At 36.4% G+C, this 24,250-nt stretch overlaps 3 protein-coding genes across 4 annotated transcripts in view; 2 read left to right on the top strand and 1 right to left on the bottom strand.

The window, feature by feature from the left end:
- The window catches only part of LOC108087448 (venom dipeptidyl peptidase 4), a 76,407-nt gene that overhangs the window by 22,384 nt on the left and 29,773 nt on the right, over positions 1 to 24,250 (top strand). The window contains exon 1 of one of the 2 annotated variants that reach the window (XM_017184804.2): positions 13,463 to 13,595. The exons of the other annotated variant lie outside the window; for it this stretch is intronic. The gene's annotated coding sequence lies outside the window, so the exon portion shown is untranslated. Of the gene's footprint in view, positions 1 to 13,462; positions 13,596 to 24,250 lie in introns of those variants that run through there. 2 annotated transcript variants of the gene reach the window in all.
- LOC108087458 lies at positions 2,691 to 3,287 on the bottom strand. The gene has a single exon (XM_017184821.2). The coding sequence runs from the start codon at positions 3,242 to 3,244 to the stop codon at positions 2,798 to 2,800; it is 447 nt and encodes a 148-aa protein (XP_017040310.1). The 5' UTR covers positions 3,245 to 3,287; the 3' UTR covers positions 2,691 to 2,797.
- On the top strand, positions 12,067 to 12,769 carry LOC108087457. Its single transcript, XM_017184820.1, has 2 exons — positions 12,067 to 12,370; positions 12,428 to 12,769. Exons 1-2 carry the CDS (start codon positions 12,151 to 12,153, stop codon positions 12,694 to 12,696), a joined length of 489 nt encoding a protein of 162 aa, XP_017040309.1. The 5' UTR covers positions 12,067 to 12,150; the 3' UTR covers positions 12,697 to 12,769.

The raw sequence follows: 24,250 nt of genomic DNA, 5'->3' as shown, positions 1-24,250 counted from the left end.
AGAACTAAATCTGTCCTGAAACAGGATAAATGCCCAACACTAAGTTCGAGTATTTTTTTTGCGCTAGTCCTTTCCCGTTGGTAATCTGTGGAAATTAGCATTTCAATCAAATCTTCTTTTATGTGTCTGACTTGTTTTATGCCCCAACGACAGCAACAAAGGCCTCCTCATCACACTCATCGTCATCATCATTCGGCAAATGAAATTGTATCCATTCTGTTTATGCATTTGACGAGCCCCGAGAAGAAAAATTGTCGAAATTGATTGATTAAATATTTATTCATACGGAAGTGCTTAGCGTGTTGTTCCCATCGCCCATTTCATGGGACTTCTACATATTTATGAACTGTGGCCATCCGCAGACATTTTTTCCCTGTCTGTTGTCTACTTTCGGAGGCTTTTTCTCGGGTTGTGTCATTAATTCAGTTAACATGGAATCCCTTTTGGGCGTGCATCAGCTGTTGGCTAAAAGGAATAACTAAATAACTAAATTCTGAAGCAAACAACCTTTTACCGGATCCTTGTCAATTGGTAAATGATTAGGAGAATTTTAATGAACTTTAACTACTCAAGATTCATATTAAAAGAAAGCCTACCTTTCCTACTTTTATATTCTTTATTTGGCATAATAAACTGCCTTCCTTTTAAGACATACTTTCGCTTAAGTTAATCTACCAAATATTTGTTGTGCTGAAGACTTCACCCGCATCCACAATTAACTTGTGAATGAAATTTCCCCAGACACTGTCTGCAGATATCAAATCGCAAGAGGGCTCGTCTCATTAATTGGGTTAGTTCTCGGCACTTAAAGTCAATCAACTGGCCCGCAGGAAGACTTAATTAAGCAAACTTGTTTGGCAAATCTTTTCTAAATGGCCCTTCACAACGCAAACAAGTACGAGGTGGAGCTCTCGAGGTCGGAACAGACCGAAATCAGGGTTCATGTTGGTATTGAACAAATGCCTATTCCGGATACACTTAGCCGGAGTATGAGGTTGCCGGAAGCTAGGATCCAGCCTCCATTTGCGGTTAAGCGTGCCAAACAGTTTGGCGGTTCTGCACTATTCAGACTCTGATTTCGGCCAGCTATTTTTAGTTTCCCAGAGAGCACACTAAGTCGGCTTTTCGGGCAGCCAAGAGTCGTCCACAAATTGATAGTATTGGGGCAGGCTTAAAGCTCTTTTGCTGCACTCCGTATGCCGAATGGGGAATTTTGAATCCAGCTGCGAGTATGTTATTTTACGTTCTGAAGCCAGGTCGGTTGCCAGGGCCATTAAAGTGCTAATAAATTCTCAACTCATATCAATCGATGGCCATGCAGAGATGTAGGCCCATAAAGCGCTGCTTAATGGCGAATGTTTGCTCTGGCTCCATTGGGCACAAGCAGTATATAAATAACAAGTCAGCAGTATTAAGTCGGAGGCAACAAATATTAAAGAATTGCAGGCTTATTTATAAGCCAAATAGAAACAACTAAAGGAGCTGCAAAACAAGATTATATAGAGAAAACTTCCTGGAGTGCAAATAGTAAAACTTGAACATCTAATAACAAAAATAAATCTTTTGTTATTTATACAAAATAGGTAATAAATTATCAACAATCCCAAGATAAGATAAAATCAATTTTAAAAGTCCAATACGCTTTAATTAAGACAACAATCAATACACCTCAATTATTCAGCAGGAAACAAGTGAAACTCAAGAGGGTCATAATGTAGCAAAAGAAAACTGCGGAAAATGGTGCTCGTTAATTTGTGGACTGAATGCTTCGGAGAGTGATCAAAATAATGAACCAATTTTGTGTGTTGGCTTGATTAGAAGCCAGCCAAATTAAGTTGAATAATTCCGGGTTCAAGCTGCACCGTGCACTTCGCTCCTGCTTCATTTCCCCCAACTTTATCCATGCCTCTAGCCACTTTTGCATTTGGAGCGTCTCCTCACAAAGATTGACCGCAGCATTCACTCAATGAACACCTTTTGAACCGCATTCAGCTCCTTTTTACCCCTGCTGCCGCTATTCAATGGACCAAAACCCTGGGGTAATAAAGCACGAAAAAGAAACAAGAGTAATAATGAAAAAGTAAAGTTTGTTTTCCCCCTTGATATTACTTTAAATATGCAAAACTTCGCTGTTTTATGTCCTTGCAGCTGTCCAGTTGACCGGCAAGGGGTCCTTGTCCAGGCTACTTGTTCCTCTAACGAAGTGGCGGCGGTGATTCCCCTTCTCCTCCAAAGGTGGGGGCAAAAAAATAAAATAATGCTCACAAATATTACGTTATACAAACACAGAGCCAAGTTGAGGGGAACAAAAACAAAACAGCAAAAAAAACAAGAAGCGTTATGGAAAAGTTGCGTCTGGTCCTGGGCCACTTTTGCATTACATTATCTCAAGTTTTGCGCTGGCAATTTCTCATGTTTCCCCAACATATTCTCTCGCATGTCCGTATTTGTATTTACCCATTGTCGTCCTCATAAACATGCAACTGACTTTTTCCTGTCCTACCATCATCAGCATCATCATCATCATCATCATCATCTCCATCGTCGTGCTTAACGTCAGGGAAAACTTGTGTTGCGAGACGACACAAGAAAAAAACTGAGACTCTGATAAAAAACTTTGCCTCATTTTCATGTCAGGCCAAATGAGTTTTGAAAAAGTTCGTCCCGCCCAAAGTTCCGAGCGTCTCGGCTAATGGTGACAGTAATTTTTAATAAAAAGCTGCCAAGTGTCGACACAATTTGCAATTTGCACACGCTTCTAGACTTTGATGAAATAGTTTTCCAGGAATTTGCATTCCTAGTGAACGCACAATTTTCTTTTGTAATTATGCGAGCTCTTCAGCATTTGATGGGAAATTCTCTCCTGGCGATCCGAACAATCGATGACCCTTTGTGTGTGGGTCATGATGCCCTCAAGATCGCGCTTTAATTTAATGAATTTATAGCGCACATCCACGTAGGACTCGTCCAATTCTTGGGCACTTCGGGCGCCGTAAAGTTGGCTCAGCATATCGAGTTCGGAGTCAATGGTTTTCAAGGAGGAGGCGTCCCACTCCGTGGATTCCGTTCTGCACAGTGGACAATCCTCGCTGAAGGGTTCCATCAAAATGGTGTAGCGGCCTGGGGCATTGTACTTCTGGTTCATCGACCTCACAAGCCCCAGACACTTTTGCAGATCGTCCTCCATCGTTGAGCAAATGTCCAAGGCATTGTCGATTTTCACACACTCGGTTTGTATCATCATCGTTTGACTTCAATAGAATTTGATAATAATCTCAAATGAGGCGCAGTGGCAAATAATGCGGAGACTGCTTAAGGGAAGTTCTTAGAGTTATCAGTTACGATTCTATCTTATTATTTTCTAATTTAAAATTATTGTACAAAATTAAAAACTATGTTACACTTGTTATACCCTGCAGAGGGCATTATATTTTCAATGAGAAGCTTGACGTGCAGGTAAATTTTTAAGGAATTGCTTATAAAAAATGTTTCCCAATTAATCATCAAATATTATAAATTTGCAATGATTCCCATTAATCGAATTAATGAATTTTCGAAGCTCCAAAAGTAGGTACACAACATTTCCAGAATAAATGTAACAGTGGCAACGGTTTTTACATTCATTTTTAATAACGAAAAAATAATTTTTAAATCCACTTTATCGTTCAGATAAGTTTAGGATTCTTTGGCTTCACATTCTGAAAGCATAATTACAAAATTATCATATAGTGGTAAAAATAATAATAATTTTATATACCTTCTTCTCCAAGTCCTCGACACGGTCTATAAGATCATCCATCTTGTTAACAATGCTGCACTTCTTTTGGCATGTGAACATTTGATTTGCTTTAGTTTTTTGCTCTTCCATCTCATCTTTAACCTGCTTTATAACTTCATCGTTTCCTATAACTTTTTTTTTTGCTTTCTTCAGATTATTGCCAATTTCGTTGTTCAGTTGTTCTAGTTCTTCGAGATGGACCTTGCCAAAACTTGATTGCCCGTTTTTCAATCTTTTCAAATCACTTAACTGCCTGGAAACATCGTTTTTGAACTCATCAAAATCATTTTTTAGATTTTTAAATTCATCAGACAAGTTTTTTTGTTTATTGCTTCTCTTCTTGTTGTTTAAAAACTCATCTTGTTTTTCTTGTAGGATTTTCACTATTAACTTGGGTTTGTCTAACTTTTTCTTAAGATTCTCTACTTGCTCTTTTAAACCATCAATATATTTCGGTTGATGAGTATTTGCCACCTTATTGAGCGTTTCGTCCAATTTATCCTTAATTTCCTTAAACTTATTCGTGTTTAATTTAAGGAAATCACTGTAGGTTTGGTTTATATTTTTGAGCATAGTCTGTAACTGATCCGCTTCCTGGCTAAGTTCGTCAATTTTTTGATCACAATTGGGAGTCTTTTTCAGCCCTTTGCTTAGACCTTCCATAGTCCCCAGTAATGCTTCTAAGTTATTTTTCAATTTTTTGTTGGAGGAACATTTAACACACATTTCTATTTTTTCCTTTAACAACGATTTTAGCTGAATTTGAATACTTGTAAGCTTTTTACAATTTTCAAGACAGTTAGTAAGGGTTTTATTTAAATTTGTTGACGGTTCCGAAGTTTTTGACGCGACTAATACATTAAAAAGTTGTTCGACTTGCTTATGCAATTTTTCTAATTTCTTTTTCTCATTTAGTACCTGCTCGTTTCTTAATTTTAGTTTATCCGATCTATTTTCATTCATACAAATCCTATTGCACTTTTCAAGAGTGTTTTTGGTTTTATCACCACTACTTCTTATAGTTTTTTCAATTGAAGTTGTTAAATCATCATTATTCCGTTGATTATCTTTTATCTCTTTAAGCTGGTTGTTGAGCTTTTGAGCTTGGTCTTCTCTTTTCGATTCTTTTATCCTTATCTTATCGTCCATATCCTGAATTTTTTCCTTAAGTTCAGCACAACATAAGGTGATTTCCACACGGCCACCAGTTTGAGTTTTCAAAGTTTCCAATCGCGGTTTAAGGTCTTCTATTTGATTCTCCATTACCTTAAGTTTTTCCTGTAAGTCCGTTTTTTCTTTGAAGTTTTTTGACACCTCCCCTTTTACTATTTGTAAACGATCCTGAACTCTATCTTTCAATTCAACTTTAAGTTTCTGAATCAAGTCCTGCAAGTTTTTACAGCAAGCTTTAAATCTGCTGGCAACAATATTCTTGACCTTGGATAATATATTTTCCAGATCCTTTCCAAGTTCACCGGTTGGTTCTAATATTCCTGTGCTCTCGTCAATATAATTCACAAGTTCAATAATTACGTTTAGTGAATTTTTATCATATAAGCAACATTTCTTTAAAGAATTTCTTTCATTGAAGAAGTTTAATAGTAAACTCAAATTGGTTTGAAAATTGCTGAAACTCGAAATTTGACTCGTCTGCTTTTCCATCCAGCTGACTATTTCATTGTAGTCTTGGCACTGTTCGTTCTCCGTTGTTCGACTTATTTGATTAGAAAGACTTTCGTAGACACGTGTGTGATGAAAACCCACTGCCGTAAATGCAGATAGCAGTGGCAGTAGTGACGCAATCGATTTCTGTGCATGACATTCGCATTGTTGAATAAACACATCTTTGCCGTCCAATCGATGGAAACTTACCTTTGGTTTCATTTTAGTCACGTTTGCTGCGGTCCATGGACCTCTGTCGCCGGTTTGCCAAGTTCAACTAACTAGCAAAGAGAGAGATGTATACTATATAATAATACAGGTACCTCTGGTGAAGAGCGGTGGCCACCAATCGATTTGCATGCTGAATTTATTAAGCGTCGAGGGAAGTTGCATAATTTTCAACTCAGCGAAAATTTTAGTAAAAGACATGACTTAAAATTTTAATAAAAATTTTATTTTTCAAAGAATGCATTTATTATGCTAAACATTAATGTTTTAGTACAATACAAGAAAAATTCGAATGTAAAGAAAATACCTAATAAGTTAATTTTTTAAGTTCAAATTACATTTTCGAGAAAACACAAACTTTATAAGATTTTGTAAGGTCGATTAGTATAATAATCTACGCCACCTATTCTAACTTCAGAATTTGATTTCTTTTTAGGTTTTGACCTTGCTGTAGTATAATAATCTGGGGGAGCTAATATAACATCAGACTTAGTTGATTTCTTTTTAGGTTTTGGCCTTGCTGGATAAACAAGAGATGGGGTACCTAATATAACTTTAACTGGTTTCTTTTTAGGATTTGTCCTTGCTGTAGTATAATAATCTGGGGGACCTAATATAACATCAGATTTAGTTGTTTTCTTTTTAGGTTTTGGCCTTGGTTTGGGTTTCGGCTTTAAAGTAGGTTTTGGCTTTAAAGTAGGTTTGGGAGTGGATTTCGCTCTCCTCATTTTAACTAGTTCTTCCGCGCCATCGATTTCCTCAATAAGTCTGTCAATCTTGCTTGTCTCCTTGCACTTTGTTTTACATTGAACCATACGATTTGAGGGCGTGATTTGGTTTTCTATCTTATCTTTGATTTGTTGTTCTAATTTGTCATAGCGCATAAGTGCTTGCTTTAATTTATCCATATCCTGGCGAACAATTTCGTTTAGTTTTTCTAATTTATCTTCGCGATCCTTATAATCATTTGATGCTTCCTTTGGTCTTTTTTCTTTAAAGCGTTTTAGTTTTTCTATAACTTTTTGCCGGAAGTCGTCGTAATCGCTTTTAAGTTTTGCCAGTTCATCTGGTAAGTTTTTTGAATGTTTGCTTTTCTCAATTAGTTTAAAAAATTCTGCTTGTTTTTCTTTTAATATTTCCACATTTGTATTGGCTTTGTTAAATCTTTTTTCAAGATTCTCAAATTGTTGAGCTTCGTTATTTTTCATTTTGTCGATGTCGCCCAATTTCTTAAATTTTTCTTTCATGCCATCTTTTAGGTCTTTAAATTTACCTTCGCTATCATCAATGAGTTCTCTAAAGGCTTGGTTCATTTTGATCACCAAAGCTTTTAAGTTATTTGCTTTCTGGCTTAGTTCATCAATTCTCTGGCAACAATTTGGAAACTTTTTCAGTTCTGCACTTATACGTTCGCTTTCCAAAGTTACTAATTGGATTTTTCTATCTAGCTCTTTGCTTGAAGAACAGTTTTCAAAAACATCTGGCGATTCGTCACCACAATTTTCATTTTTCTGGTTTACTAATTCCCCAATCTGGATTTGAATTACCAATAGGTTTCCCGCATTTTCCTGGCAGTTGTGAAGTGAAGTGTTCAATTGTTTTGACTCTCCAAGACTTTCTAATTCGCCCAATTTTTTGGAAATATCTTCGACAAGGTTTTGTAGGTTTTCGACTTGCTTTTCTAGTAGTTGCTTGTCCTGTGAATTATCTTCATTTTTGCAATTTTTGTTGCACATTTCAATATTTGCTTTGATATTTTCACCACGATCTTCAATTGTTTTCTTAAGATTATTTGTAAGACTGTTTTGATTTCTTTGCTTGTCTTTTAGTTCCTTAAGTTGATTGTCTAACTCTTCTGCTTGGCTTTCTTCCTCCGTTTTTGTATTTTGTAACTTATTTTCCAAATCCAGAGTATGTCCTTTTAGTTCAGTACAACATTTAGTGTTATCATTAGCCAATTGTTTTTGCATTGTTTCCAATCGTAATTTTATGTCTTCTATTTGACTCTCCACTTCTGTAAGTTTCTTATGTAGATCGTCGTTCTTTCTGGAGTTTTCTGAAGCTACTTTCTTTAATTCTTCCGAGATATTCTGAATACTTTCCTCAAGTTCATCTTTAATTTTTTGAATTGAGTCCGTCAAGCTTTCACAACAGCTAATAAAGTCTTTTTTAACTTTTTTTTTAATTCGGGTAAAATCATTTTTAGATCCTTTTCAAGATCGCCGCTCGGCTTATAAAGCTGTAGTTGGGTTCTGCTTTCTTTACCGATTTCATTGACATTATCAAAAATTAACTGCATTGTGGTTTCCTCATCAAAAATGCATTCATTTGGTGTTTTTTTTCTGTTGAGTGCACTAAGTAGTAAGTTGAGATCTGTTTGAGCTTTTTCCATTTGAACATTTAGCTTTAGATGCTCGTTCATCCACTTGGAAATATCGTTGTAATCTTCGCACTTTTCGTTCTTTGGAGGTGGTTCTAATTGATTGGAAAGTCTTCCGAAGAAACGGTTGCTTTGTGACCCCACTATCGTAATTGCATATAGCAGTAGTACCAATGACGCAATTATTACCTGTGCATAACATTCAAATTACTAAATGAACACATCTTTGCTGTTCTATCCATTAAACTCACCATTGGTTTCATTTTTGTCACGTTTACTGCGGTCCACGAACCTCTGTTGTCAGTTTGCCAAGTTCAACTAAATGGCAAAAAGAGAGAACTTTGAGATGTCTTTGGCGGAAAACGGTGACCGCCAATCGATTTGCATGCTATGCTCATTTACTACAAGGGAAGTTTCTTAACTTTCGATTTAAATTCAAATGAACTAACAATCCCATCAGATAGAAAATTAAAACAAATTAATATGTCTTATTTATTATAAGACTATATTGACTTACCAAATAATTAAAATAAAATTAAAAATAAAATCCATTTTCAAGAAAAATGGATTTTATTTTTAATTTTATTTTAATTTTAATTATGTATATAAAAATTATAATATTTAAATGGTCTTAAAGTTTTTCAACTCCTTTTAAATTATAGCCATTTTTTATAAATTATTTTGTTATATAATTAATTCAACGAAGTCGTACATTAAAGTATGCCCAAAAATAAATCTTAAACGCTAGGCCACCTATACTCGTATATTTTGTCTCCCGCTGTCACCGAGCTCATTCCAACTTTTAAGAGCCCCAAATAAAAAAGCATAAATTTGAGGGAAACCCAATGCAATTCGCAATGCCCTGAGCAGCATTTACTCGTTATCATCGCACAGGTTGTGGCTACAGAGCCACTTGAAATGGATACCCAACAGGGAGTCGGAAAAGCGAACTCCCGGCCATCCAGAATCCGAGCCAACCCCACCGAGCTGCCAGCACCCACTTTTCCGACCCCGCGGGCGGGCGGGAAACCTGAAATGGAAAACAATTTCAGCTACGCAAACACGGCGGGAAGGCCAACGAAAAAAATATAAAGAAAGGGAAGCACAAAAATTAAATTGCTAAGCGGAAAAGTAGAAAAAATGAGAGGAGCCGAAACTGAAATCACAGCAAAAGTTGAACCGCAGAAATAAAGTGAAATATATATATATATATAGACATTTTTTGTGCTGTGCTCGGGATGCCTGGGGGATTTCGAATAATTTCAGCTCAAGGTGTTTGCCTAACCATCGAGTCAGGAGATTAGTTTAATTAGTCAACGTGGCGTATGCGTCATGCTGTGGCAAGCCACCAGGAAACGTGCCACATGCGACGGAAGGTGGCAGAACCGCCAAAAATGCAATCGAACTTTTCGCGTTTGACTTGTGGTAGTTGGGCGAGAAAAGTCAACGGCGAACCTTGCGGAAAATTTCGGAGACTTCGGAGGACTTCGAGGGTGAGAAGACAGATGCAATTGATAGGTGTTATGCCTCAAGGGAAAGTAGCAGCCAAGAACTTTTTAAGTAGTTGGCATAGTTGAGTCCAACGGCTTCGGGAAATTGGCAAGCGTCGCTCAAGTCTGTCGAGAGATAGAACAAAAAAAAGGGAAAAAGTTTAAAGCCATGATTATGATATCGAAATCATTTTTATTCATTACCAAAACAATCTCTACGTTTTATTATATTAAAATAGGAATTGGGATGAGCGCTCAATTTGAATTTTCCCCTTCTTTGTTGTACTTTCTTATTAACTTTGTTCAACGCCATTAAAGCTGTCAAATGGTTTACGCAATCAATTTTTATTATAGTGAATGGAAGACGAAGAACACGATTTTTTTCTACGAAAATGTTAATTTATTTTCTTTTTTTCGCTTTATTTTCAGGTGAGTCCAAGCTGGAAAAAACAACATTCTTAAAACAGATTAAAAGGTATTTTATTTTTATTAAGAAAATATTCTTTTATTGTATATAATGGATTACCTTTTACTGAACATTTGCTTTTAACTTTATCTATCATAGAAAGATTTATTATTTATTGATTTTGTTTTAAATCAACTTACTATAAACTGTCTTCATTCCTATTGACCCAACACAATATCCTTTTCAGTGACCTTTAACATTCTCAGCTCTCAGCATTTGTCATCAATTATGCTGAAAATTCTAAAAAAAGGTTGCCTTCATTGAATTACTACATAAAATTCAACAGAATATGTGTCGCTGAATGGAAACCTTACCGAAATTTGATAAGCAAGCACAGACAGAGAAATAAGGAGACCCTTTCCATTCAAACCCGCAATAAATCACCTTTCGACCGCACATCAATTTCCAAAAGTTTAGAGGAAAGGCAATGGGGAAGTTCGAGAGTGCCAAAACCTTAGTTAACGGCTATATTCCTGCCAATCCATCAACCCGCCTTCAATTATTTATTTTTGATTTTTACCCTAAATTTCTTAAACATTAATATTGTAAAGCATATGGGCATATGATTTAAGCCATGAAGATTAAATATTAGATTTAAAAGCTTTTCGGATCTTAGGTTGAATTCTTCTGCAAAGATTATGCTAGAACTGCATAACTACACATCTCTTGATCCAGACTATCAAAAAAGTTGTATTTTCTGATATGTGCATGCATGAATTCGAAGCCAAAAAAAACCGAAAATTGGCAAAGCTTTTTCTTTTGCGATAAGAGCTCTGTATTTGTGTGACCGTGAGCGTGTATTGGTGTGAGTGTCTGCACTCATGCATAGACATAAGCCGATAAAACCCTGACAATTGTGTCATGGAGTAGCGTTTTAGTTTTGGGATTGAACTTAATGCCTCTTGACTTCAATTTGCATAGTCGGCTTAGCAACGTTAGTGCAATGATTGAGTGGCAAATTGATAGAATTCGGCATTTATCAGCTGACAGCTGAGAAAAAAACTTTTCCGCAGCAAGGAAACGGAAGGAAAATTAAAGTGATTTTGTTGGAAATTTCAGTTCAAATTCTGTTTGTGCTCGATTTAATTATTAAAGTAGTTGAATATGATTTAGGTTTTGTAAAGAGAAACCTAACGAGGCGTTATCTTAAGTGAATACAGCTTTTACCGACTCTTGCAAAATTAATATTGTTGTAGGCATGATGTTGGCTTTTAAATTGGTCACCTGGCCAAATACTATTTTAGTTTAAATGTGAAGGTAACAAAAAAACCTTTGAAGTGTTAACTCCGAAGGACTTTATTTTGATAATCATATTTTTCTGAGATTTTCCATTCCGATAAACGTTTTAATTTCTCACAGAAAGTTATCTCCAAAGTTTACCTTTTTAATGCTAACAATGCAAAAGTTTGACACTCAAAGAAAGCCCTCATCAAACTGACTTTGACCTAGACCGCAAGTTGTTCGAGACCCGCAGGATGGCCAATTAATCCAATTAGGACAAAACGTATTTGCTTCTCATTAAAAATGAAGTCCTTTGCTCTTGGCCGGAATCAAGAGCTTTGACCAATTACCAAGCATTTTTTCGCTCGCTTTTGCACATTTAAAAATTAAACAGAACGGATGAAGATTAAGGGATTGGCAGAGCGGCTTAGGAATCCCTTTGCCGGCAACTCAAATGAAAATTAAGCCATCTGCCTTCATTTAGCTTAAGTGCTTATCCTGCGAGGGGACGCAGGCGAAGGACACGTTTGCCCACAGGACAATCAATTATGAATGCAACGCTGAGCAGCAAAATAATCTGCCATAAAAGTTAAGTTCACGTGGGGGCGCGAAGCACTTTAACGGATAATGATGATAATGATATGATTTTAGTGACATTGATTTGTCGCCTCTAGGATGGGATGGCAAATTGTCATAATATTTAGTTCATTAGCCAACTAATCGGCTTACCCAGATAATTATTATAATTGATGTCAATCATCTAATTGTAGTTGTCCTCCCAAGCAGGCATTGAATTTCCTCTTTATGCTCTCCTTTCATTTGTCAACATAATTTATTTGTATAGTAACCATCTGAAATCCAATCAGACATAAATATTCTCGTAAAATTATCTGAAATAAAATCTGTATATTTTTTTACATTTAAAATGAACATGGGTATGAGTGTTTCTGTACGCACAATGTTTCTGAATTGTCTACGGGAAAATGCTGCCAATATGCGTCGCGAACATGTGGATCTTGGTAATCGCATCGCCATTGCCCTGGAGAAATCGCGAGCCAGTCTGGTTAGCATCGAAATGATGAATCTAGAGCTTAGGAGAATGAAGGAATCTGTCCATAATGTCATAACCAACATGCGTGGAAACAGTGATATGGAGGAAAAAAGAGCATGCCGAAGACTTCTCATAACTTTATTTACAGCAGTTGCTGATTCCGATTTGGATGTCGAATTAGATTTCAAAACTGTCTCACAGAAATATTCAGAGGGCGATTTGCAAATTGATGAGGTTGTTCCGCCAGCTCTTCAGCCAGTTGATGAATCCAATAACGAGGTTATTGTTGAGAGCGTATCTTCTCAAAAAAGTGTTGAGGTGGCTGAGCCAATAAAAGTTACACCATTAGATGCTTTGGAGAATAATCAAAAATTATCAGAGACTGTTTTCAATACCATCTCCCACATTGATTTAAAGTAAGCCGTTGGTCAAAGCCAAAAATGTTTTATATTTTTTAGCAGTTCAATTAAATTTTTGGTGGAGTGTATAACAATTTTAACTCGTTATTGATTATGCAGAATAAATATTTTTTCACCTGATTTTAAGCAAAAATAAAAAATATCTTACTTTTTATCGAGTTACTTTTCCGCTATCTCTAGTGCTATGTTTAATATTTAATAATAATGACAAGCCCTTCAGTTCCCAAGCCTTTGAACCTAAGAACCCCAGACTGACCATAAAAATACAGAGTTATGGCCAAACTTTGCACTCAGAGGAACTCGCTCCCTCTGACACAAATCGTCTGTCCGCAAAGCCAAGGCTGAATTACGTATACGCACTGTGAAATGCCGCAGCCAGGGGCAAAGACAAAACCAACTGGCAATCCAAGTCCTGTAGAGGACACAGCAACTATGTTCCAAAAACAAATTGTCGGCGATTTGTCGGCAAGCTTGAGCCACATTACACATACGCACCGAGTGAGCCATATTGCACATACGCCCCGTGTGACCCACAGAGGAAAAGCGCAAATTACGAGGTTAAATGACCAGCTGAACAACCTGTTGAGTTCACTCTCTTCTCTTTCACTCAACCGGAGCCACTCAACGCGCTCTTTGTTTTGCTCCGCTCTTTCGCCGGCAAGCAGCCATTTCCACTCGTTCCACTGCTTTTTCGGACTCACTCCGAGTGCGTTTTGGCCGTCGTCGATTCTCCAGCTGCGGTTGAGTTCAGTTCAGTTCAGTTCAGTTGCCGCTTGTCAGTCGCCACGTGCGGTTCGGTTACGATTTCGGTTACGGTTTTGGCAGCGAATCCGGGTGGCCAGAAAGTGTGCGTCGCGCTAAAAATCCAGTTTACGTCGCCTTTCTAGAGTGGGAGTAAACGTAAGTGAAGTTCGCGTGCCTAAAGTCAGTTTGGATGGGGAGATAAAGACACAATTCGATACAGAGGCAGTGCGACGAAATACATTTTAATGGAGCCTAAATTTGAATGAATTTTTTTTATTGCCTTTGGTATTTTCGTGATATAAATTTAATAGCTATCAAAAAAAAATAATAAATATAATATTAACAATACAAAACATTTTTCAAGAACGGTTTTACAAAGAAAAATAATATGTATCATTTTTGCATTTTAGTTATTGATTTTTCCAGTTTTTTCATATCTCAAAAATATGTAAATATTCTCAAGTGTTAAAAAGATAAATTGCTTTATTCGTCTTTGATATTTTGAAAGTATATTTTTCAAATTCATGAATATGGTGCATCTCCATAACTATCTATCTCCCCATCTGAATTTTCTAATGTTCTATTTTCGCCTATTCGGTTTCTATTCAAATTAACTAGTTTTGCAATTCTCATTTTGACTTCTGACATCGTCAGTAATCAAATTTTGCCATTCATTTACAAGTTGTTATAATTCCGGTGCCGTTCGCAACCGGAAACGTGCTCGCCGCCGTTTTGTCTACGCCACAAAATAGGAAAAGCCAACTGAAGAAAAATGAAAACATAAAAAGAAACAAAGCCGAAAGTAAAATAAACTTTGGCAGCGAAATATTTCTTCGGCGTTCTTGTTGCAGTATTTCTTGTTTATGAAAACGCAAAAAAAAAAAAAAAAAAAAAACAAAGCAAGACCTAAAGAAGAAAATATATGCATGTGAAGACATTTTGTCCGCAGTGTTATGAAGTGGTTAGAATCTTGGCTTGCACTTGTCTAAACAAAATATATATGCTGTGCATTTATGAAAATAATGTGTGCAGCATCCTTGGCTGGCTGCCGAAATGACAAAATGATGCATTAAACTAATTGGAAAAACTTTGGGTGTTTTCTATGGCTGCTCGACGAAGCTGAAGAAAAGCTGCGAGATGTGATCAAAGGAGTGTGTGATGTGGAAGAATTTACGGAGGAGAAGTGATTGAATTTTGAGGCCAAATAAAAGGAAATAAAATAACATAAAAACTATAATGCATGAGCCTCATAAATTACCATAACATAATTAAAATTATACACTATAAAATCGCAAATTGAATCTTTCCGGAAAGGTCTGCTTATGTAAACTAAAAAAAACTGACAGCATCGGAAACAAATTAAATGGTAACAAATGAGATAAGTGAATAAATAAATGCAAACTTTACCCAACTGTCAATAAACTTTAAAGACCACGAAATAATGGAAAATAATTTATGTCTGCAAATAAATACATAATTGTAAACTGAATTTAATGGGCAAGCCACTTGTTCTCAAGCAATTTAATAGATAATTGCCCATGGTAATTTGACACTAACCTTGGTCAAAGTTTTCACTTGTTTACACAAGAGTGTCAAAGTCGGCCAGACAAGTAAACAAGTAAACGAGAACAAATATTTAAACAGAAATTGTAGCAATCAACAAGCAAAGCTTGAAAAAGACCCGAGAAGTTCGTGAGAAAATTTAACTGTATTATTTAAATAAAAAAGGTCAAGAGACTCAAGTGAGTAATGTAAATAACGCTGGTTGGGTGAAAATTAAGAGCAGAGATAAGGCACTTGATAATGTTGTCTGGATTGGGCCGAGAGTTATTTTAAGGGGTATATAAACTGAGTGCAGGGCGATTCCCCAATGTTCGTTCACATAATTGAAAAATAGATTTCTCTACACTCGGCTGAGAATTTGTGAATGCTTTCAGCGTATTTATGTGCGAACGGGGGAGCATCGGCCAGCTGTCCAAGAAATCTAGGCCGTTTTAATTGCTCCACGTTCTCTATACATATATGTCCCGACTATATTTAGATTTCCTCGTTATATGCAAACAACTTAGCGTATGAGTAATGTTCCAAAACCTGATTAATGAAAGCTAACTGTTTTGCTTGTGCGGTTTTCTATTAATGGGAAGTTTGATTTAATGTGCACTTTTTGCCCTCCACTCAATTATATGACGTTTTTTCGTCACATTGTTGATAAAGAAAAAAATCCCATAAGAATAAACAAATACGACTAGAATTCCCCGCTCAGCCAGAAACTCATAAAAATGCAAAAAATAAGAGGAGTGAGAACAAATATAAATACGAATATAAAAAATATATATACGTAAGCTCTCTTTGAAGCTTATCAAAACAAAAGTCGAAAAAGCTGCAGATTTGTTGTCATACGCAACATCAAATCTTTTCAGAGGTTCTTGTTTTTGTTATTGGATAATTTTCCTTAACGTTGAACCTTCTTTGTTCGAAACTAATTTGATAAAAAATTATTTAAAGCCATAAAACTGATTTAAAGTCAATTACTTTATACAATGCATTTGAACGATACTTACTATAAAAGCGCGATGGAAATTTAGTGCACTTATATTATTTCCATTAAACATATAATGGAACGTGTGTAATTAGACTGAACTTAATTATAGATATTAAAAAAAATTATTTTCACTGTTTAATGAAGTCATGAGTGACAGCAGCTATTCAACTTGTATTTTCAAAGAAAGGCAACAATTTTAAATAATCGGCTTTAAATAATAATTACAATTATTTAATATAGTTATGAATATGCTGATATTTTCATTTATTATTCATGAGGCACGACAAATAAATATTGTCCATTATAGTAATTATTTCTGTTAATACAATTTGAATAATTTTGATTTGAACACTTTAGGCAATTATTTAAAAATTTATCATCGCACGGAAAATTGAATTAAGCCTAATTAACTGCGAAAGCTAATTTCTTCATTGAAAGAAATTATGTCAATATAAAGGTGGTATTTTATATGCAATTAATCATATTTCAACCATTACAAGACTTAATGACCTGCCGTCAGTATGTAATGTTAAAAATTATAAAAAGGGAAACCAACTATAAATTTAATGAAAATTAATTGATATATTTTAATGAGATGAACGGGAAAGCCAACTCTCGACACAAAAGTGACAGAACAAGCCGGAAAAGCGAGCGGAAAATGTAGAAAAAATTTATGAAAATAATTAAGCCGCCAGCAGCTAAAACAACAGCAGGGGCTTGACAAAAACTTAACAACTTTATGCTGCCGGTCCGCCCGGCTGGTCGTCTGTAAGCTTAATTAACACTAGGATTGCGGTTGGAAAGGAGATTTCCGTGGGCGAAATGGCGAGCTGCCGGCGCTAAATGTCAACAATAAGCTCGAGTGCGACTGTTGCACTTTCCCCCGCTTTTCCGGACATTTCCATTTACCATACCACCCATTCCGCAAACTATTTTGCCGCCCTCTGTTTTATGAATTTTAAGCAGCTTTCGCCTGCAGATTCTGTGGCAACAAATCTTCAGTGATAGCCACGGAAATCGTTTAAATTGTGCAACCAAAATAAACGGATGGCGCGTTGAATTTATGCAAAAATGTAAAAAGTTTTGCCAAAGGGCCGCTCGCAACACTCTGTCCTTTGCAACTTGTTGTTTTTGTTTTATTTTTTTTCCAACTTCAGCCACGAGCTTCATTGCGCATTCAAGTGGCCCCGTTTGGCAAATGAAAATGAAAATAAAACCGAAAACTTGGACACACCGTCCATGCCCAATTGAGTTCGTTTCGGTTTGGTTTCGGGCTTGGGATATTGCCCCCGTTTTAATATATATTTGGTTTTTTTTCGACCAGTCCCTTGATGATTTGACAAAAGTACTGCATTGGTTTTTTTTGAGGCTCGAATGTCTGGTGGTTGGCATAGTTTTCATCACCTCCGCACAAATTTCATAGCCTAATTTGAGGCGTCGATATTGCGTATGCATCGCGTGTTACGAGCGTGAAATAAAAACACGCCAAGCGCGACCCATTAAAAGTCAAATAAACAAGTCAAAGACACAGTGGCACATTGACAGGCAGGACCTAAAAGGTCCTGTGGTGTCCTTCCTTAGACGAAACCACATAAAAAGAAATTAAATCAATGGCAAACAGAAGAACTGAGGTTACCCTAAAATTAAACTGTGATCAAACTTCGTGTTTGGAAAAAATAATAGGCTAAAGTATTAAAGAATTAAGTTAATTTACATAAAAAAGGCATTCAAAACATCTCTCAAAAGTCTTAAAAGCTAGGATAATATTATTTTTTGTAAAAATGTGGAATAAGTCATTATTCAATCTCCTCAAAACATCAATAATTTACCAACAAAACTTCTTATTTTATATGCCATCTAATAACTTATTCTTCAATAAATTTGACTTGAATAATGAGCGCATTAAATGTTCAGTCTGCAACATTAAATAACTCAATTATTCACCCCTCGCCAGCTTCTCTATAAATTTATTTGATCCTTCCGGAAAAGCCAGAAAAGAGAGAAGCTAGCGGTAATCAAGCTTCGCATTCCGGTTGAAATGAGCTAATTAAAGGACCATTTCGAATGGCCAACAAATTTTCGGTGTGCCAACCCTCCAGATTTTACTCTTTCGGAACCCATCTTTGCTGAGTGATTAATTTTCATATTTATAATAAAACGCTGAAAAGGTTGGGCAAGCAAACAGGGTGGGGGAAAAAGAAAACACACACACACATAAACACACAAAAGGCCGAAAGAAGAAATGAGAAAGCGGCAAAAAATAACAAAATGGCCTACACAAATGCCAGCAAATGGCTTTACAAGAGGACCGGGATGAGGGAAAATCTGTTGAAAACATGCTCACTTTTATATGGTTTATATGCTCCATGGATCCCATATGAGCTGCATAATGAGTGGCATTGGGAGTGGGCGGCAGGACAGAAAAAGAGGGCGTGGGGCGTGGCCGACAAGTATAATTAACATTGAAAGCCGAGTGAGTGCGTCAAATGAGAAATGTGCAAACAAGTGCGGTTGGAAAATCTGAGGAGGAGGGGGTATGATTTAGGGGTTTGATGGAGGGGGAAAGGGGGTAAGGGGGGTATGGGGTGTTGGCACACTCACACTCGAGCACGTGTGCTCAATGGCCTTTCACGCACACACACCTTTTGATATTAAAATTAAAATGGCAAAGAGACCTTCGTACCTTTAGCTTGATTAAAACCGGTAACTGATTTAGATTTATTCCGGTTGGACTATTGGCTTGCCGGACATCCGCACTTTGCTTTTTGTGACATGCCAAATTGTGTGAAAAAACCTAAATCTCATTAAATCACATAATTATGTTTATTGCCACTGCAACTGTTGCACTGAGTTGAATCAGGCTTTTTTGACTGTGGTTTAGTTTGTTTACCACTGGGCGAAACTTTTTATAGATTCCCATTTCCGAACAGCTGCACATAAGTATTTGCATAGTTGCTAATTAAATCTGATTTATATTAGCTTGATTAGGTTGTTCATTTAAATTAAACTGGAATATTAACTGATAAGAGCGGTTACAAAATTCAGACATGATTTGTTTTTGTTTGACTTTCAGCTGTAATTGATTTTATTGACACTAGGGAAAATGTACATTTAATTAAATATTTATTACTGAGTCATTTAAAGTTAATCTGCTTCGTTCATTAGTTCTTAATTATTTAAAAGTTTTATGTATATTTCTATTCGCTGTTGAAAAGAAAACACATTAAACAATAAAGGCTTATTGTTCACAAGCCTAATATTAAATTTCTGATTGATGATTCAATTTAAGTATTGCAGCGATTACGAATTTCCCATTGCAATAATAACCCGTTTTGATGTTTTGCAAGTGCAATCAGTTTGGCCGCAAAACCCGACCCAGATGGCCAGTGTTGCATAACACCCAAGTAGCTTCTGCAGATTAAATAAAATATATATCCTGCCCGAGCACTGGACAATCAGCGGGAGCTTAAAACCGAAAGTAAATACCAAAAACTAAAAACAATATCCGAGGCAGCGCGAGCCAAAAACTTTTTATCAAGCGCTTAGTGGCACATCCGACAATCGACAGACAGAGACAGACAATGGGGCACGGAAAGAGGGAGAGGGAGAATACCCAATTCTCGTTGGGATTTGGTTGCATGTACGCAAGTGGCACTCCAATTAAAATGATTGTCTTAATGCAGCGCAGAGCGTCAGTGGCTATTACAACGCGTCGAGTTGATTCATTCAGTCTATTTTTTTTTTTTTTTTTGAGAGTGCTCCATCCGGCTGTAGATCTCCCACCCCGAGCACCGCCCCCTCATTTGCCACTCGTTCATTCATTCACTCACTCAGTCGGTCCGAACGAAAAAAAAAAAAACTAAAATCATCACTTAATGTGCTGAAAATAACGCACTTGCACGTACTCGACTAATTTATTTGATTACCCTTACAATTACGGCTCGTTTTTTATTTCGAGACAAAAGAAGCGAGTTCTCTCGAGAAATTCCAACAGCAATGATGGGGATTCCTTTTACTAATTTATGCCTTGGAGTTTTCGTGGAGCTCTCAACCTAGGTCTGTTGGATTTCTGTGTTGGTGATTATTACTTTAGTCGGATTGTCAAGTTTATGGCCAAGTGCCGGCAATTTCAATATCTAATCGGTGTACGAGTTCTGGGCCTAGATGTGTGTCGACCATAATTTTAAAACCGACGATAAGAAACCACTATTTATGGGTCTAACTTTTAGTTTGACTAAGAAGAGAAATATAACTTAATACCGTCTAATTTTTTAGTTTTTGAATTAAAAAAAAAAAAAGTGCATCTGTAGATGAATATTATGAAAAACAATGTACTCCATTACTTTAAGTATATACTCCATTACTTGACACCTCATTATTTTTTTGATATATTGTTTGTTATTTCCATCAAGAAACAACGCTCAACTTATAATTAGCAGAAGTTCGCTCACTTGATTTACCCCTTTTTGCTTCTGATTACGTACTCAACTCCACAAACAAGTAACACTCATTTTTGTTGTTTGCGAAAATTAGCTTGGACAATATAATTTTTCGCATTGCTTCCCTTTCTTCTTAATTAGATCCCCACTTTATCCAAATTAAACTCATTATGCCGCACTTCTCAGACAAACTTGCAGCTAATTCTCCGCTGCTCAGCAGAAGTTCTCAACTTAATTAACTAATTTCTCAGCTATGTATATATACCAGACCCCTCTTGTCTCTCAGCTTTTTGAAATATTTGGCAAGATTTGATATTTAAAACTAATTAAGCAAAGAAATTGTACAAAGTTTGTCTGGATGCAGTGAAAAAGAGTAAAAAGTTAAGCCTATCCAGCTAACCATATAAATCACATGTTTTGAACAACCATCGATAACACTTATTCCGCCTCTACGAGTTGATTAGAAAACATTTTGGATTATCTAATCAATTGATCGATTCATAAATTAGCTCACAAAAAATCAAAAGCCTCAGTTTTCAGTTTGCAATTTAGACGAAACTCAGGAAACCATTGACTTTAATGGTACATCCACACCCAACGTTTTGGACTAATGTCGATAAGTAGATGGACAAAGCACAAACGTATCTCTCAGCTATTTATTTGCATTCAAATTTCCATTGAAATTCTCATTGGGCACGCAAATTATGCTCGAAATGCCGGAGAGGCAAAGGCAAAATGGTTTGGGCAAAATGGTTTGGGGGCTGGCAAACAAAAGTATCTCGAACATGTTTGCCAATGGCCGAAAACAAAGACACAGCCCTATTTGATGACCTATCCCACTCCGCATTCTCCATCTCTGTTTCTTCTTTCTTCGGTTTGAGTTGTAAACATTTGTGCGAAGCGAAACTGGAAGAGTCCCAAAAGCGGGCTTAAAATCAATATTTAAATTGCAGGCAACTATTTTTGGAGGTCCTCAGTGCACGCAAAAAAAATTACGTATACGTAGCTATTGTATAATTGAATCAAAATTTTGTATTCCAATGAGGTGTTGAAATAGCACATTTATAAAAAAAATTCGATGTTGTTTTTATATCAAAAAAATTGTTACAAACTTAGTACTAAGTTAAAAAGTTATTATTTGAAAAACAATTTTTTTTAAGATATTAATTACTTAATCCCATAATAATTTTTAAGTGCAGATTCTAAAAGATTTTATTGGGTCTCCATCGTTTTGCTGTGGCCCAACCATTATGGATATGTGAGTGTTTGTGTTTGCCAAGAACAAAAGGAACTTTGCACCAAAACCTTGGAACAGTTTGTTGTGCAAAAGAGAGGGAATGAGCCAGGGAGAAAGAGAGCGAACGACTAACGACTGTTGCTAATTTGTTGTTTAGGCCCTCATGGTTTGTGTTGATTTTATTTGCTTTTATTTATATTCTCTTGCGGTCTGTGTTTTTTTTTTCTGCTTCCATATTAATTAATAGTTTTGTTTTTGGCTCGCCCATTGTGATTTTTTGGCAATGAGCTCCGGGCTTTTTGGCTTGATTAGCCCTGGAAATGAAAATCAAGGATTTACCCTGGCATTTTACTTCGAAGCCAAGCAGTCACAATTCCATTTAAAATGCTTTTCTTCCGGGCTTAAGGTATCTTTCAATTAATCTTACAATTTAATTTGATTGCAAAATTTCAAGTTTATAATCCTTTTCGGCAAACTTATAATCTCATAAGTTTTGCCAAAAGTTTGTCACTTGAAAAATATGAACCGAAAAAGAAGCAATTCGACAAAAATGTTGTAAAAGTTTGCCTCAGATGAAAGAAACCTGGGAAAAAAATTGTATTCAAAAGTAATAAACTTTTGAGGGCACCATTAGTCCAATTAACTGAGAATTCTCCTATTTTTTCCAAGGTTATCGTCTAAATTGATTTAAATTTGTGCGTGATTTTTCTAATAGCCCCATTGTTAGTCACTCACTTATTATTATAATTATCAGCTTATCAGCTGACTGGACTTTTGCCCGCCTGGGGCAACTTTTTGGCTTGGGCTTATTGAAAATCTTTTCGTTTGGCAATTTGTTGACAGCCCAAGATAAACTTGGCGTGGGCAATGGGGCAGAGCCATAAATTGGCCAAGTGACTTGTTGGCAGGCTTAATTGTGGCTTTATCGGCCCGGCCATATGACTTTGACGAAAATGAATAAATTATAAATCAAAAACTTATGTCTAAGTAAACAAATTGAAGACTAATAGCGAGTCATCGCTTTAAGACATTGAAAAGGAATTCATGAAATTTTATACCCTGGTAATTCTTACATTTTTCCCTTATTGTCTTCTTATTGGAACTACCTTTACTTTTCAGCTTTATTTACCTTCAATTGTACATTTGATATCTTGAAATGCTTTTCTCTTACATTTTCTCTCCGACATCCCAATTCGATTCCTTTAATCTCCAGCAGAATCCCCAAAGGACATTTAGCCCGATGTGGCACTCATCCTGGTTCTCGTTGTTGTTCTCCTTTCGACCACTTTCTTATCTCACTGGAAAAATTTCAGGTTGTTAGCTTCAATTATAAGAATACCGTAAATATTTGATTTTATTGTCGGTGTTTCTTAAGGTGGCTCAGGGATTCTGAATGAAGGTAGCTGCTTTGCATTTTCTTCTAAACAAATTTTCCGCCTCGAGAGCGGCTTACTCCCTGAAATTGGAAGTACCAAACTAAAGTTTTTTTTTTGGCAGCTCCTGCCAACTTTGTTATTGCCATTAAAACTAGTCTAGGACAGGGCGGAATTAATTTTTTCATTTCACCGCTTCCAACTTGACCCAAGTTTGCCACTTTTTTTATTACCCTCGACTTGGTTATTAAATGCAATCTCCTTTACGTGCAGGCGACATTAATAAGCCCTGAACGTGTGGCGGTATATATGTATATAAGCCGTATATATACAAGCCGTATATATTTGCGTGTGTACTGCAAGGACATTGTTTAAGTTGACAGCCTTCCTAGATCCCTGTTGCCTTACATTAAATTAAATTTATATGCTTATTTATGAACTTGCAACAATGAAATATTTTTGCGACAAATAAAACTTGAGCCCAACGAGCTGGAAGAATGGGCAAAAAGGAGCGCCAGATGTGCTGGCTCCTGCAGAAAGAGAAAGGTAGACGGCGAGCGAAAGAGACGGCAACATGAGGTGCGGCCAGTTGTAGTTTGATGGCTTTTGTGAAAGGCGTTCGGCGAAAAAAAAAAAAACAAGAAAAGCGTGGAAAGGAAAGTTGCGATGGTGGGCGGCATTTATGGCCAGCTGTATGCCTCATAAGTGTATTTTTGATGGCCATTTAAGTATTTTGTATTATTGCTTTCGCACGAAATGAGTTTTTGACTGACTCGTGTCATCGTAATGAAACTTGGGTATGAAGCAAATGATCATATTTATGGGGTCATGTGAGAAACAGGAAAAGGACAACCTTAAACCCGTAAAAGGTACTATGGGTTAAGTAAAGACGGTTAAGTACAGAGCTTTAAGCCTAAGTTATGGTTTCAGTTAAGCCCAGGGAGTTACCTTGAATTTAGGGAAAGTCCTCGGGTTTCCTTCGCAATCTTATTGTAACATTTTGAACAAAAATTATTATACATTCGTTGTCGAACTATTTCAAATATAATATTGCCTTATTACAAAATCTGGCTATTTGTTCCAACATCGTTTGTTATTCCTGCTGTTGCTCGTGTTACAAGGTGCCACCTTGAAATTTAATTAGATTTCACACTTCGACCCTTAACCCATTGTTCGCCACACACTCGCACATAATTCAATACCACAATTACCATGGTGGC

This window comes from Drosophila ficusphila, unplaced genomic scaffold, assembly GCF_018152265.1.
Source record: "Drosophila ficusphila isolate 14025-0441.05 unplaced genomic scaffold, ASM1815226v1 contig_286, whole genome shotgun sequence".
Lineage (NCBI taxonomy): Eukaryota > Metazoa > Arthropoda > Insecta > Diptera > Drosophilidae > Drosophila > Drosophila ficusphila.
Note: the sequence above shows the minus strand (reverse complement) of the source record. Positions and strands in the feature narration are given on the sequence as shown.